This window comes from Drosophila hydei, unplaced genomic scaffold (genome assembly GCF_003285905.1).
Source record: "Drosophila hydei strain 15085-1641.00,03,60 unplaced genomic scaffold, DhydRS2 tig00008119-arrow-pilon, whole genome shotgun sequence".
Lineage (NCBI taxonomy): Eukaryota > Metazoa > Arthropoda > Insecta > Diptera > Drosophilidae > Drosophila > Drosophila hydei.
Window position 1 is genome coordinate 7,840,863 of NW_022045830.1, and position 15,960 is coordinate 7,856,822.

At 36.6% G+C, this 15,960-nt stretch overlaps 1 protein-coding gene across 1 annotated transcript in view; it reads right to left on the reverse strand.

Annotated features, from left to right (window-relative positions):
* LOC111595681 (disintegrin and metalloproteinase domain-containing protein 12) overlaps positions 1–15,519 on the reverse strand; it is a 37,533-nt gene extending 22,014 nt beyond the window's left edge. Inside the window, exon 1 of the mRNA XM_023309519.2 lies at positions 15,014–15,519. Coding sequence (XP_023165287.2) covers positions 15,014–15,152 — 139 coding nt within the window. The 5' untranslated portion in view covers positions 15,153–15,519. The remainder of the gene's footprint in view (positions 1–15,013) is intronic.
* Positions 15,520–15,960: the final 441 nt, after the last annotated feature.

Here is a 15,960-nt window from a genome sequence, read left to right on the forward strand (position 1 = left end):
AGCTTGGCAACAGAATACAACTGCGATTATATTTGATAAGGACTGTTTGCTTTTACTTCCGCTGCTCGCTCAGAGCGAAAGCTGACACAATTTTGACGCTCCAGTTCGCGAACAATAGGAAAAGTTTTGCATGCATGCGAAAATATTTGCAAAAGATAGTCAGGATTAGGCACAGTTATGATAATGAATGCCAGGAAATGGCTCGAGTGACTCACGCCGTGTGCTTTAAAGAGGAAGCATCTCGTGTGGCTTACCTGAAAAGTACAGAAGAAATATTTCGAATTAGTTTCAAAGATAAGCCAATAATAATTAGCATGAAATGAAACGAAATGAAATGTAGACAGACTGAGTACAGCTAAGCTGCTTGCGAAGGGTTAGGGATTTCCGTTGGTCTGGGTCGCTCGACCAATTAATAATCCATTAATGTGAGGCAAGTCTAGCTCTCTAATGCATTGTGACATTGAACCGCACTTTGGGGACAATAGGCATGCGGATTGACTGCATCAAAACTTTCCCAGCAGCTCAGACCGAAACACGCTTTTCCTATAAATCATGCAAGTCGAGAGCTCGACTCGCTTGGTGAAGAGACAGCCAACAGATGGCCAAACCGACGCACTTGTCATCACTTGGCTGGCAATTAAGCACAACTAGTTTTTCAATACACACACACACACACACACACACACACACACACACACACACACACACACACACACACACTCACACACACATGCAGACTTGGAAGCTTGTGGTTGTTGTAGTGAAATCGATACTCGAAGCGGAAAAATGGTTTAGGCTTTAGCATTCTACAGCTGAACAGGCAGAGCTCGATCCTCGCCTCGCCCAGACAAAGTCAAAGCCACAACAAGGTCGTTGTTTCATTTTGTGGTTGTTCATTTTGCTCCCGTTGTTGTTGCAAATTTTGCCAATTAAGCGGACGAGCAACAATGTATCTTACAGATACGCATATGCGTCTAGCTACGCAAATTGAAAGTGCAAACAATTTTTGATTAAGGCACACAAGTTCTCAAAATGAAAGCAAATTTATTTTAATGATGTTGTTTTTTTGTACTTTTTCTTTATATGCCCACACACGCAGACCACAATTTATATATATATTAAGTAATTGTGGTTAGTTCGTTACCTTGACTAAAGCGAACAAACACTTTGCTTGTGTTTATTATTAATGAACCAAAACTTGTGTTTAGCTTGGCATGAGTAATGTAAATGTTTTATAATATCGATAAACGAGAAATTCTTACTATAAGCTTACTATATAATATAGTATAAATATAATAAAATTTATACTGAACTAAGTTCAAGGAGTTTCACTTGCAGCATACAATTTGAAATATTTTTTTTGTTAAATTTATAATAAAGTTTTTTGTCAAAAATAAACTGATTTTTGTGGTTTGCAGTATTTTTACTGTATCTTTTGTGTTCAATATATAAATTTATTCACAAAGTTTTTTTTTTTTTTTTTTTAATCCCAAAGTGAAAGTGTATATTTTTTTTGTTGTTCGTGTGAAAGTATTTCGCTGCTTTTGAAGCTAGAATCTTGATATATAGACTTGGATATCCTCATCTACTAGGGAATGACTAAAGAGAGACACGCTTGACAGTTCAATATCAATAAGATATGCTGGCTACATCATAGCTACTCTTATTTAGGCCGTGGCATATTTTCCACAGTTTAGGTGCTGGCACTGTTTAAGCCATTATACATAAAAAGTGAAATAAAATTAATACTTGAGTATCTTACACTGATCTATATAGAAAATTACATATCTCCAACTAGCAAATTCTTCGAGTTATGATTTCAGATTTTGATTTTTATGTACATCTCAACAATTCGACTAATTGTATTGATACAATTCGTAGCTAAGACGAAAAGAGATTTGAAATAACAAGTTTTGGCTTTGGCAATGGCTCTAATTGACTTATTGTGAATGGTTTGTGGTGTGTGGTTTGCCACGAGTGTTTCCACCTACACTCAAACAATAATAACATTCAATATTTGTTTAATAATACAATACCAAAAATCATATTGACATTCGAGCCATCAATAAACATAGTGAATCTGAAACGTCAATAAAGTCAGTCAATAGAAATGGTGCACAAGTGGCTATTAATTAATATGCCTATTGACCAGCCCAAATGTGACATAATATGATTTTGCAATTCGTTTGTGCTGTTGTAAAAGCCAGAAATCAATAAACTGCATTTGGCCAGCAAATTGGCAGCCAAAAGCAATGAAATGCTCAAAGTGCAATTTGTTGCTTTCACAATTCGCAATTCACAATTTTGACAATATAACCGAAGATTTTTGCATTCAATGGGCGGTCTGGACACAATAAATTGCAATTAATTGCCGTGATTTTTGCTGCACTTGGCTATGAATGGCTGGCCATAATTATGGCGTCAAGTCCAACATTTCCAGCCGAACGGCGTAAAAGGCAACTTGTACGGGTTCACTGAACGAATTTAATTGACTTCGAGATGCGAAAGTAACGCATTTAACGGTACAGACTATATAGCTGTGCATATATAGAGCTTAACTTAGTTATATATACATATATATATATCGCATGCTGTCATAACTTGGTTAATTGACAAACGCGACGTTGTGGGCGACCCTCGCTAATTGCGTCTAAGGCCAGCCACAATAAGCAGCAAATGTTTATTACATCAACAGAAGCCATCGCATCCTTCATCATGCTCATTCCCTACTCAATTCTCTCCCTGCCTGTGCAGCCTCCAGCGAGTACCCAACAACAGGAAACACAATAAATTAAGAGCGCAGGATGCGAATGGGGCGGAGCTGAGCGACAGGGCAAAAATTTAATAATATTCGTCGTTTCCTTGACGATGCCTTCTTCTGCGCAGCGTGTTTGGGGGCGGCTTTTGCATACAAATGCATTTCTTATGCCAAAAACATTTGAAATCTAAATGCCAGCCACGCCTCAGCCTGAACACTTTTAGCTAGTCAACAGGCTAGAGCACACCTTGAAGGAAGAACAGGCGGTCTAGACTTAGAATGCCCGACTCTAAGTTACTTAAACGCTGTCAGAAACTTCATAAAATAAATTTCTACAATTTAGGACAGATTTAGTAGTTATATAATAGTTTATAAATATAACTGAAAACTTATAAATTATAGAATAAAAACTCAATATAAAAAGTGTGAAAAATATCTGAGAAAATATAGAAAACTGCGTAACTCAAACCTCAACATAAGGAACTTATTTCTGTAGCAATGTGTAACTATAAATAGAATCTAATATAAATATATTACATATATATAAATGCCCATGAAGTGGTCGTAAAGTGCGGGTATTTCATATTCATGCTCTTCTTATCTAAAGTCGTTGAGAATTCTCCTTGTGCTGCTTACCGCCTGCTCGTTGTGTTGTGTGTCATGTGTAATTTGAGCCACGCCTTTTGTTTGCTGCTCTGCTGCATGCAACAATGGGCCAGGTCATGTCGTGTCACAACTTATCATGCTTCATATGTGTAAGTAAATAAGTTGCCCCACAAGTTGTCAAGGCCACTGACAGCCCCTAACTGACTGAGGGCAAACACAATTTTCAACCCGATCCTGGCACATGACATCAGCTGAAGGCACACAAAATTTAACATATTAAACTAAACATAATTTATGTGCTCAGCACTTGCGTGCAGAATATCTACAGAATCTTAAAAAAAAAAAAAAACTTTGGGCATTGCATTACACTCGGATTCCCAGAACTGGACATACTGAAGGATGCAGCCAGCTGCAGTGCCACAGCCAGGCGCCTTGGTGCTTATCTGAAATTTGGGCCCGCAGCATCTCTCTCTTAATCTATACAAATTGATGGGCTGTGCGCCGATTAAGCCGGGATGCCAAGGTCTGGCCTGGCAATCTAGGCATGGCCAATGCCAAATACATAACAGAGTCAACAAATGAGACTCTGCATACAATATTCTAAATATATATTTATGTATATATATTATATAGATAGATCTTGATCGTTAACGAATGTGGGTCAGTTTTTGAAGTCTGTGAAATGCACATTTCTTGTACTTGCTAATGGGTGGCAAAAAGAAAAGTGAAATTTAATGCACACCAAATCGAATTAATCAATGCGACGACTTTCTTTTTGATTACCACGCACGACGGACAGACAAAGCTAGTGATGAAAGCGATCAAGCCATGCATGAAGCGTCTTTCGGGCTGGACTAATGCCATTTAGCACGGCAAACATTTCCAAAGATCAGTCTCAAATTTTGCAGCTGGTCCAAATGCGAGACGGAAGTGTCTTGAGTTGTGTGGGCGAAGTGCCAACTACATCTAGATATTTATACATATATATTTATATATAGATACATTCTATATATGCTAGTTAATTGAAGCTAATTGGGTTATAGCTTATAGCCTCAGGTCTTTTGTTAATTAATCGCGCACTGAGACAAATAAACGCAACTACTACAGACTCTTCTTCTATATGTGTCTATATATATAGCAATTGAAATTGACTTAATGAAGATGCCGATGCTGCTGCTGCTGCTGCTGCTGCTGCTGCCTGGTCACCGGTTTGACCAGTTCGCCAGCAAAAAGAAAAAGTGATTCATAAGCATTTTGAGATTCCACGAAATATTAGCTTTTTCATGCTAATTGTACAGTCAGCAGCCAATTTGACGATTTTCAAGATTGAGATACAATTGTCGTCGCTTGTTTTTTCCAATCTTTGCATTGGACCAACGCAGCGACGCCCCCTGACCCAATTTGATTGAGCAATTTGCTACTTAAGTCGATTGCCGCTTATTAGATTTTGTGCTGTTGCGCTCATTTGCATCTGTATCTGTCAGATACTCCCCTTCAGACTCACTATCTCTCTTTCCCTCACTCTCTCTCTCTCTTCCTCTTACTCTTTCTGCTTATCAATGTTTGGCTGTGCGTTGGAATTTGATTTGTCAACAACGCATAGCTTGCATTTGTTTCAGCTACTCAGCAATCGCTAAATTGAGAGACACGCACATAAATGTATCTGTGAGATACTTAATGCCTTGTTGTTCTAGTGTGTAATTAAAGTGATTATCTTTTGAGGTAATTTATCATATTAAGCTTATTTACTGTTGACGTAGACAGGAAGCTCGTCCCAAATAAATATATACACATATATGTACATATATTCGAGTACTTATTCAGAGGGCTATCATCCAAGTAGCGGAAGTGTAGAGGGCTTTCATTTTCTAGACACTCTGCACTAAAGTTCCTATGCATTTTAAATCTGAAACTTATCTAATCACTATATATAATTAATATTATTAGCCACAACCTTGGTCAAAGAACTGATAACTAGTGTGAAGTACCACCTGAAGAATAATATTTTCAACTAACTTTTCAAGCAAAAGGGAGTTCCTAATCGATTTCGAATTATAAACAAATATTATATAGACCATTTACTTAGAGTAAATAGCTAATCTAATCTAATCTATTTCTCAAATAATACTAAGTCAAATAAATGACGGCTGGTAGGAAGTGCAATATAGATTATATAGTAAACAACTTGTGGAAAAAAAGGAATTAAATTGGTAAATGGAAGAATTTTATAAGATTCTTTGCCTCAATCACTTTCATAAGTTGACATTTACTTGGAATTTTTCAATGTTGATGTTTTATTTGGGATGAGCGTGCTGACTACGCAACTGGCTCCGTTTCTCATAATGGAAAGTCTCTGTCAGAGCACTCGAGGAAATGCCTTACCCACAAATTCTCAACTCGACCTCATGTCAAATATTTATGCAATTTCGAGCAGCAATCAGGCGACTGTTTGTCTGCCGTGCAAACGACAAACAAACAAACAAGCAAACAATCAAAAATATTCATGTGCAAGCACAAACAGCAAAAGGGGGGTAAATGCTCTTCATATCAAGCATTTTGTCACTCGATTCTTATTGGGTTCTCTGGCTGGCTGGCTGGCTGCATAGATAGTTGGCTTCTTATCGACAACGGTGGGCGACATACAATCTGCGAACTGCGAACTGCGAACTGCAATTTCCGACATAGATTGCAATGCAATTAGCGAATTGTAGCAGCTTTTCGTGCAGAACTGGAGCGAATCAAGCGAAGGCGGCATTTGCTTTATCAGCTCCGTTGGAAATGGATAATTGAACATTTTTATAAGCAATTAGATCCAATTAAATCGTGTAAGTTCTAAGCGACATGTAGTAGATGGCTTTAAACTATAAAAACAATTACACGTCGGCTGAGTCATAACTCAGTGCTATATACAGCTGACTCAGTGCATCACCTGCTTAGCTGCTCACCTGACCTAACCTGTGCGAATAAAGTACGTTGTCGTTGGCTATAGAAATAGTCGAACAATGGCAACGCACAACCCACACACTTAGCCTAACCTTTGTTCGGTTTAAGATGATGAATCAACTACGTTGATTTAATTTGAATACCTGATTAATAAATAATTGAACTAATCAGAATCTATAATCGGGCAATATTTTGTTGTAGTTCGTTTGAAAATATAAGTAAATTTTTTACTTATTATTTTATTAGTATAATTACTATTTAGTATTTTGGTTTTAACGGAAGCAACCATAAAATATCGTTACAGTGCACAATAAAATTGTAAATAGCTTTTCTGTTTATCAACTTCCCTAGTGAGTTGGCATTTTAAGTCACATCCGCTGCTTCCATATGTCTCGAGCACATAAACTAAAGTTAAGGATTGCTTTAAAGGAAAACAAAAGCAAGAAGAAAGCAAGAAATTCAAGCCGAATTTCATATACTCTTCGTATGGAAATCATGCACTAAAGTAGCTTAACTTTCGAATTTCCATTTTTCTTTAGTTTCAGCCAACTCAAGATACCTGGAAAAACCTTGCCATTTTTATATGAGAACTTGCTCTTTGTGCATATCCTGCTAAATGATAAAATAACAAGAGACTTTGATGCATAAGACTTGCAAGATAAACTCATTATTGATTAGGAATATATATAGTTTATAGACAACATGATAGTAGTAATTGCAAATATATAAAGCAGATAATTAATTGCTTCTCTTCACAATGTACACATGCTTAAAAGTTATTACAGATTTCTCTTTCGGCCATTACATAAGAGTTACAAAAATATTCGACTAATATGCGCTAATGAATGTGTCCAAGAGAAACGAAACTCAGTAACGTGCCAATTTAAGAGCTGAGTGCGAAATGCGCTTAGGTAACATAACATCCACGTGCACATTGAGTCACGAACCTGTGGGATTTCGTACTCGATCGAAAGCACTTTAGACATTCAAGCGTATCAAGCAGTTGATCTAAATACTGAACACTGAATACTGCACCCATGCGTTTATGAGATGAGAGAGAATACGAGCAGAAGAAGAAGAAGAAAATAAATGAAAATTATATTAAAGACAAACGCAAAGCAAGAGCAGAGGAGCTGAGACTTTGCCTTTGTTTTTCGTTTTTTTATATGTTTATCAATTAACGCAACAAACAATGGCAACGCACTCAGAGACGCCAGCGTTTGCTCTAATCTTGCCCCAGCCGGCAAACTGGGCGCAACACGCTTCGTCCGTCTGTCTGCCACTGTCCGGGCTACTTTACGGTTCGTTGGCTTGCTGCGTAAGTAGCGCAGAGCAGAACAGAGTTGAGGCGAGCAGAGCTGAGCGTCTGCTTATCAGAGTAGCGCGTTTCATGCCTCAGATAAACTAAGAGAACTTCTGGTCTATGCTTTGAAGCTCTCCCCCAAGAACCGGTAAATGCAGCCGTGCCTCTGTGTCTGGGTATGTGTGCAGCAGGTCAACAAGCTGCCCGTAAAAAGTTAAGATCCACTCACACAGATGCAGCGCCCATTAGCAGATCCCCAAAGTAGTTCAGTTAATAATAGAAACAAATATAGAACGTTGAATATCTCTGCCCTGCAGTGCATCAGTGCTGGTGACTTATGGCTAGATATCTCTCTATAAGTAGAATCTTTTAAGCTCTTAGAAAATATACTTAATGCCTGCACATTTCTCTATGCATATTTGGCTATTTAGGCTATTTGAGGTCACTTATATGGAACGTTTAAGAATGTTGCTCGAAAAAGGAAGTGCAAAAGCAACAGCGGGACTGTGTGAGAGAGGTAGGGAAGAAAGATAAAGAGGGATAGTGAGAGTATGATAGGAGAAACTGAGAGTCAGAGAAAGAGGGAAAAATAGAGAGATAGAGAGTGAGAAGCAATAAAATATCGAGAGAGAAGCAGGCCCTTTTAGCTCTTTTTTCTCGCTCGATAATGAGAAGAGAGACAAAGAATGTGTGAGAGAGTAAGAAAGGCATAGAGAAAGATGCAGAAAAAGAAGGATAAAGTTTGCGAGTCTAAGATAGAGAGACTTAAGGGGGAGAATTTGACAAACTAAGAATACAATAAAAAGAAATACGAAAAGAGAGAGAGTGAGAGATCGAAGAGAGCGTGATATAAATAGAAATACATAAATATTAGAGTTGGAGTGTTAATTCAATTAGCACTTGGCGCTCTCCAACGTCGTTTTCCTAAGCATTACTGGTTGTGAATGCATTATTTTTAGTGGTTTCTTAGATAGCTGAAGAAGAGCTTGCGTAAGGCCACTCATTGAGCTGGGCTCGTAAGTATTTACGACAAGTTGCACAACTACTGAACTTAGGTTAATGAGTTTTTAAGCTATCGTAAAAATGTTTTAATATTTCCACATATATCTTAAAGTAAGTCAATAACAACCAAGAGGAGCTGAAATAAAGTTACAAAATATTTAAGATATTCTTAATTGAAACTCATTAACTATCTTATTCCTATTTAACTATCTTATTCCAAGTAAATTTTAAATCTTAAATCCAATTGATTAATTCGATAATTACGTTAATTGCTTAACAATATTTTGTGTGAGTGATTTGACAAGATATTTAAGTTAACACAAGCTTTTAAAAAGTATTTTAAATTGTGTAAGAAATTTAAAAAAATTAAATCAAATAAAAACAAAAATTGTACGGGACGTAAACAGAAAATTTGTCGAGTGTTGCAGTTCAGTGAACCTCGTCGATGGCGACATCATACGGTGGATGTCGTAGCATTAATTTCTGTTGCCGTTGTTGTTGTTATTATTTTGTTTAGTTTTCAAAATAAGCACACACCTACGCACACACTAACACACGTTTGCCTAGCCATCAGTGAAAGAGCAGCAAAGCTGATTGCATGACTGATTCGATGTCAAAAATTTTACTATTTTTTTTACTCAATTGTGAAGTTTTCCTGTTCAACATGAAATTGCAACATTTTGCAAATGATTCATGCATTCAGTTAAACCACTGTCCGAATATAGGTATGAATATTGGCCAAGCCCTTGCACGGCAGAGCTACTCGCTTGGCCAGTCTAGCGTGTTGTCGCATTTCCGTTGCAAATATAGATATGTGTGTATGTGTGTATGTGTGTATGTATGTCTGCATGTAGCTAGCACATTTATTGTACTTAGCATCATTGTTCATGCCAGTCAGATGGAAGACATTAGGCAAGCTATATGCACAATTCGGATAGCTGAAAGCATAAATTAAGCAGACCGAACAAGCGTCAGGCAGAGCATTAATATACCCTGTAATTAATTAAAAATGTCTGAGGGCTAGTAAAGATTGTGAAGTGATTAAGCTATCTCAATTGGTTAAGCTTAAGTATCGATAAATATCATTCAGTTACATTTCGGTCAGTGTAAAGTCTTTAAAGTCTTTACACCTGTGATTGATATATTTTATGAAGCGGTCTATCAGTATATCAATAAATATATATCAGTTGCATTTTTGTTAAATAAAATGATTGAGTTTTTTAATTGTTTAATTACATTGATAAGTATCTATTAATTGATCTGATAAAAAGTGATTCAGTTTTTAAATTTTTATGCTTCAAAGCCGGTTTCATAATATCGATAACTGATCAATATCGATTTATTGATCAGTTACACTTATCTGAGCTCAATTATTGCTTAACATTTTCTTTTCTCTTCACATATATATTTCGTTTCTTTTTCTTATTTTACAGGGCATCTTCGCAACGAGCAACATTGTTTATGCATTTGCTGCTCATTTCCATTAGGTCCCCACGTTTCACTTATTTATTTTTCTACTTTTGCTGCTCCGTCTACACTTTTTATTATGTTTTTGTTTTTCACTTTTTTTTTGATTAATCATCATGCGCACCTCCGTTTGGAATTTCTCAATCAAGGCGCTGCATTGTCAATGGTTGTCTGCAGAGTTGCGAGCATTTCCTTGTTTTGATTACCTCCCTGGCTAAGAGTCTGACTGAAGAAAGCCTCAGCAACACAGACGACTCTCAGCATGCCTCACAACATAACATAAACAATGCATTCGAGTGCTTTGTGTATGAAATAGAAATAGAAGTCGAGTGTAAGACAAAGATGATGTGATTATTTAAACTATACTATATATGTTTAACAGTCAAGCCTTTTATTTCACTAGAATAACCTGCCTCAATGAAAGAATCTTTAAAAAAGTACTTCTAATCTTAAGAATATTCTGAGATATAACCGTATCAACTCTTATGCCCCACAGGTCTCTCAACAAGTCTTTATAACTAAGAAATATAATATTTCATTAAAGTGTTTCTTTATAGCTTTTGCTAGTAATAAAACGAGGCACAGCTACTTTAAGTTAGCCAAAGCCATAAACTTTAATTTCCTGGCTAGTTCAAACAGTTCCCCTTCAGTCGCTGTCTGGTGACTAATCCGCCGGCAATGAGAGTTTACCATTGTCTGCCAGCTGTGGTACGCATCCACCCTGCTCGAGGAATAGAGTCACAAATAATCGTGGCGAATACACCCCGAAGAACTTCATTTATATGATTCTGTTGCACTTCTTCGCATGTGTCACGCATTCATTTGGCCATAATCCAGGCGAATGCGTTGGCTGCAGCAACCCTTAGCCATTATTTAGCCACACGTGCCGCAGTCAAGAGTTAAACCTGACTCTCGAGTGCAACAATTATATAACAAAGACAGCAACAAAACTCAGATTACTTTTATTGATTTCCATTTAAATTATTCAATTTGTAATGCAGAAACCGTGATAATTTGCGCTGGCAACAATGCCACCTACACAAGCTACAACGCGCCCTGGAAACACCTATACAAAAGGGGCCTGCCACACTGTGCCACATATGCCGCATGGAACGGCTTGCCAGCTCATGTGGCAAGCTTTGACTATTATTAATACAAAGCAGCTCGAAGCAGCGACTCGACCAAATATTCATTAATATGCGTCATTGTCTTTGTGGTCCCGGCCTGGTACGCCTGGTCGTGGGAGCCCAACAAACCTGAGCTGAGCGCATTTACTGACACGTTGTCTGCCACCTTAAATGCAATTTGTACGTACAGTGATCACTCGGCAATCAGACAGAAGTGACAGAAATTGAGATAAACTTTTTTTTTAGTAATTTGCTTTATAGGTTGCATTTGTTGAGAAAAGTTTATAAACAAGCAACAGACGTGAGAAAAAAATTACTGACTTCATAAGCTGTAGATAAGATCTTATAAACACGTTTATTGAAGCGATGGTAGTTGTTGAGATCACATAAATATAAGTATTGTTTTATTTAAATTTCTTGATACCAACTTCTCTTTTATTCAAATTTGATAATATTAAACTCAGCTCTTTGAAGTATAATAACTTCGTAATCTCAATTAGTTAAGCTAAGGTTTTTATTGCACACAAACACGATTTCAAAACAGAGTATCTTCCTCAAATTTGAAGAGTTTCATGTAGCGTTAGACTACTGTACTACAAGAGAACGACACATCTATAATTCCACTCTAGTAATTTGATTCATCAACTCGAGTGGTCATCATCAACAGCAACCTCAACCCCATCATCATCATCATCATCATCATCGTTGTTCGTCGTCTCCATCGTAGCTTAATTGAAAATCAACTCAATTTACGGCTGTAACATTTACATTTACATTTACATTTACGCACAGCTCTTGAGCATGGCAGTCTTCAAGCTTGACTTGATTGAGTCAGGTCAAAAGAATTTAAATGGATACACGCACTCTGTGGCAACATCTTGGAGAGCGGCACTCAAACGGAAGCCTGAGCATGCATATTCCAACGTGATCCAACTCCACTCGGACCTCTTCACATTTGTTGACATTTGCATAAATTGCGTCTTTCAAGTGGATTTCGGGCGTTGGCCATTCAAAGAACGTGCCTAAGCCGAGCTCCGTTCCACCTAAACTCAATTGAGATTGTAGCAAATTGTATTCTGCGCTCGTAATTAGACAGACAACGGCTAATTAGAATTGAAAGAAAAACACACACAAAAGATGCACAGATGCCCGGGAGATAAAAGAGCTCAAGGAAATGGACAATTTGCTAAATTTGCTGCTGCCAAACGGGAAGAAGTTCAACAACAACCAAAAGAGCTAAATTTCCTTGCTTAGTAATTAGTTTGATATTTTTTTAAGATAAACATGAGCTGGGGCTAACATTGATGGACATCGACTTTATGAATGTATTATAATGATAATTTTTAGATATATTCGATAGATGGTTTTTCGTATTAAGATAGATTTATTTGCCTCACGTTAATATTGCAATTTTCAGACCAAGACTGAGTATTTTTGGAAGAAGTTGTCTGGCTGGGTTCATAATACAAAACTTTTAAGATTCAATCAAGCTTTAACTAGTTTTTCCCATGATTATTCTATTATGAAGCAAAAGCCTATCTTTTAATAAGTTTTAATCTGAAATTTCTCTGTCTGCTAGAGCATTGAATCTTCGGCAGTCCTCGGCTGATAAAAATTCTATACACTTTTGCAATTATTTAGCAGGTAATTGGCCGCAGGTATTAACTGTGCGTTCAAAACTTGTTGCTATACACTTATATGTAATTACCATTACCTCACTGACAGCTTGATTGTGTCATTGTTGTGTATAAATAATAAAAATGGCAAAAGCTAAGCTAGCAACGCGTTACCAAAAAAGAGTTGGCCCCAACTCACATTGACGTTGGCCAAAATGAATTCGCAAAAGCACCAATTGGCATTTAAGGCGCGCTGACCTTATGAGGGCGACCATATTGGGAATATGTTTCCATATAACTGATATAGAGAGCAACAAAAAATAGATAAGTACAGTGGCCGCAAAATGCAATCAGGCAAAGCACAACCAAAAAATAAATAAAAGAAAGTTTAGGCATTTAATTTGTGCAAAAAATAAGTAAATCAAGATAAATCGAAAACAATGAGAGTAAAAGTAGCACGCAATTCAACCAGAATATATATATATATATATATATATATATATATATTTGTATCGATTTTTTGCTGTTTGGTCGACTAAGTGAGTGAAGGTATTAAACAAAATTTACATTTAAAAGCAAAAAGTAAAACATGTGGAGAAACCTTATTTGGCAAAAAAAGAGAAACAATCTAAACGCGTGAAGCTAGCGCCTTCATATCTGAGTGACTACGTGAGATTTTGATAAAGCTGGCGCTTTTGATAAAATCAACATTTAGACACTAAACGGCAAACACACACACACAGATAAGACATGCTACAATAGACAAAAGGTTGACAAAAAAACTACTCTTGCAGATAGCTGAAAAGTGAAGCCGAGTGAGACACAAGTGCTCCAAGAGACACAAGACCCCAGCCACAGATGGAGACGATGACAAAGGCCAAGCGAGAGACCTGAACGTGCACGTGCAAAACTGACAAAGGGCAACAGAAGTAGTTAAGGTAGTTGAAAGCTTGGAAAGTGCACGACTACCAAATACTCTACAAACAAATTGAGAGCCTAAACAAGTTAGAAAACAATTAAATCTAAGCAAATTTCAGCTCTTAGATTTATTTCCGTTTCGGCAAACAAAGTTGAAAGTTTAAACTTTTATGAAATAAATTTGGATTTTAACACTTTTAACTTTTTGTTTTATTTAGCTTGACCTCTTCTGAGAACTTTATTTTGGCTTTTCGAAATAAAAAAAAACAAAGTTTTGAAAACTTTTTGGTGAACTTCAGAGAACTTTGTAGTTTTTAAATACAAAAGAAAAACTGCGTTGAAAACTTTTTATTGTATTAATAGTTTTTTGAATATTTATTGTTTAAAATGTATTCATTGCCATAAAAAAGTTCATTTATTTATTTATTGAAAATTAAGTATTTACTTTTTGTAAATAATAATTTATGATTAAGTCAAATTCTAAAATTTTGGTATACGAAAAACAGCTTGATAAATGAATTCAAGCACTCAGTAATATATTATTATTATATTATATTATTATATTATTATTATTATATAATTAATAAATAATTAAATACATTTGTTAGTTAATTTAATTCAATAAATAAATAAAACAATAATAAATTTATTTAATAAAATTTAGATAAATCAAAAATGCAAAAGCATATAAATCTTTAAAAAAAAGTTTTTAATTTCCAGTTTTATTTATTCACTACAAATTGTATTTTACTTATGAAAATTTGTGAATATTTATTTTGATTCACTTATGAATCACATCTTAACAATCCTCGCTCACGTTGTCTTATCAATCAGTAAACAAAAAGAAGATCTAAACAGGAAATCTGGTTTTACAAGCTGAAGGTTATTAAAGCCCCAAGAAAAGCGGCCAGACATTGGTTAATATCGTAAAGAACATATTAATGAGCTTCTTAAGTAATAATTGAGCCCGTAAAAATTTATGATCTTTATACTTTTTTTAATATCATCAAAGGTTCTTTTTACTGCACAGTTAAAGCTGTTTTATGAAATGTAAAGCTTCACATTTTGATTAGCTTTAGTTGCTCACGAAGCTTGCCCCACTGTGCGCAAGCTCTCTGAACTTGATTGCTAACTGGTTTTTTTTCTCTCATTTTGTTCCTTCTTTGTGCAAAACTGTATATAAATTAGGTCTGTCTACATATTTTGCCAAGATATTTCCAAAGGGAAAGTCAATGGTTTAGAGGAAGTTCCCTTAGGCAGACGGCGGACTCACCTTTTGACTCCAAGTTGTCAGCTGTGACGACAACGACGTGTTGCAAGCATATGTTGAACAACACACACAACAACAACAACAGCAGCAGCTGTGGCGGCCGTTGCAACTGTAAATGTAAATGGGAAAGCAGCCGAGGCATTTTCCACGCGTTCTCTTTAGAATCCGGAGCAATTGGAATAAGGCTGTGCTATGCTATGCGGCTATTTGGTTGTTGCTCCTATATTTGTAGAATGTCGGCGTTTATAGTAAAGTTTTTTCTTGTCGACTGCAGCGGCAGGCAAATGCGATGACATCACTTCCACTTCCCGTGTCAGCGGCTCTGATGGGGTGGTAAGGCCGTGGAGGAGATGGTCTTAAATGTTGCTAGCATCGTTTGACGCTGTGTCTGCCAATTGGATGTGCATTAAAAGCAGGATGCAGCGCAGCAGTTCACAAACACTCAGCTACAACAACAACAATAACAACAGCAATAACTGCAAGCACTTGTGCAAACGCACGCACACACTCACACACTCACACACACAGAGCCGTACGCACTCCCGGCGCGCTTAAGTGTAAACAAAAGCTGATACCTTTATTTGCATGTGAAAAAAACATTTATAACGGCATTGATATTTGTGTTTTAGTGTGTGTGTGTGTCTTGTCTTCGGTTGTCGGTGCTAGCTCTTTTTTGGCATTTGGTTTTTTGATTACGCGTATGCTGTGTCTGATATATAAAATACTATTAAATTAACTTATTTTGCTTATGTTTGCGTTTCAATTGTTTGTCGTTAATTTAATTTATTTAACACTCTACGTTGTTTTGCACAGACAGTGCCACTCATATACACACACTTGCATAGAAGCTCTAAACACAGCTACGCTACGCGCTGACACAACAAATTACCACACAAAAATGCCCGCGCGACACACCCTACACGTCCAAGAGTTGCAATGAAACTGACGAA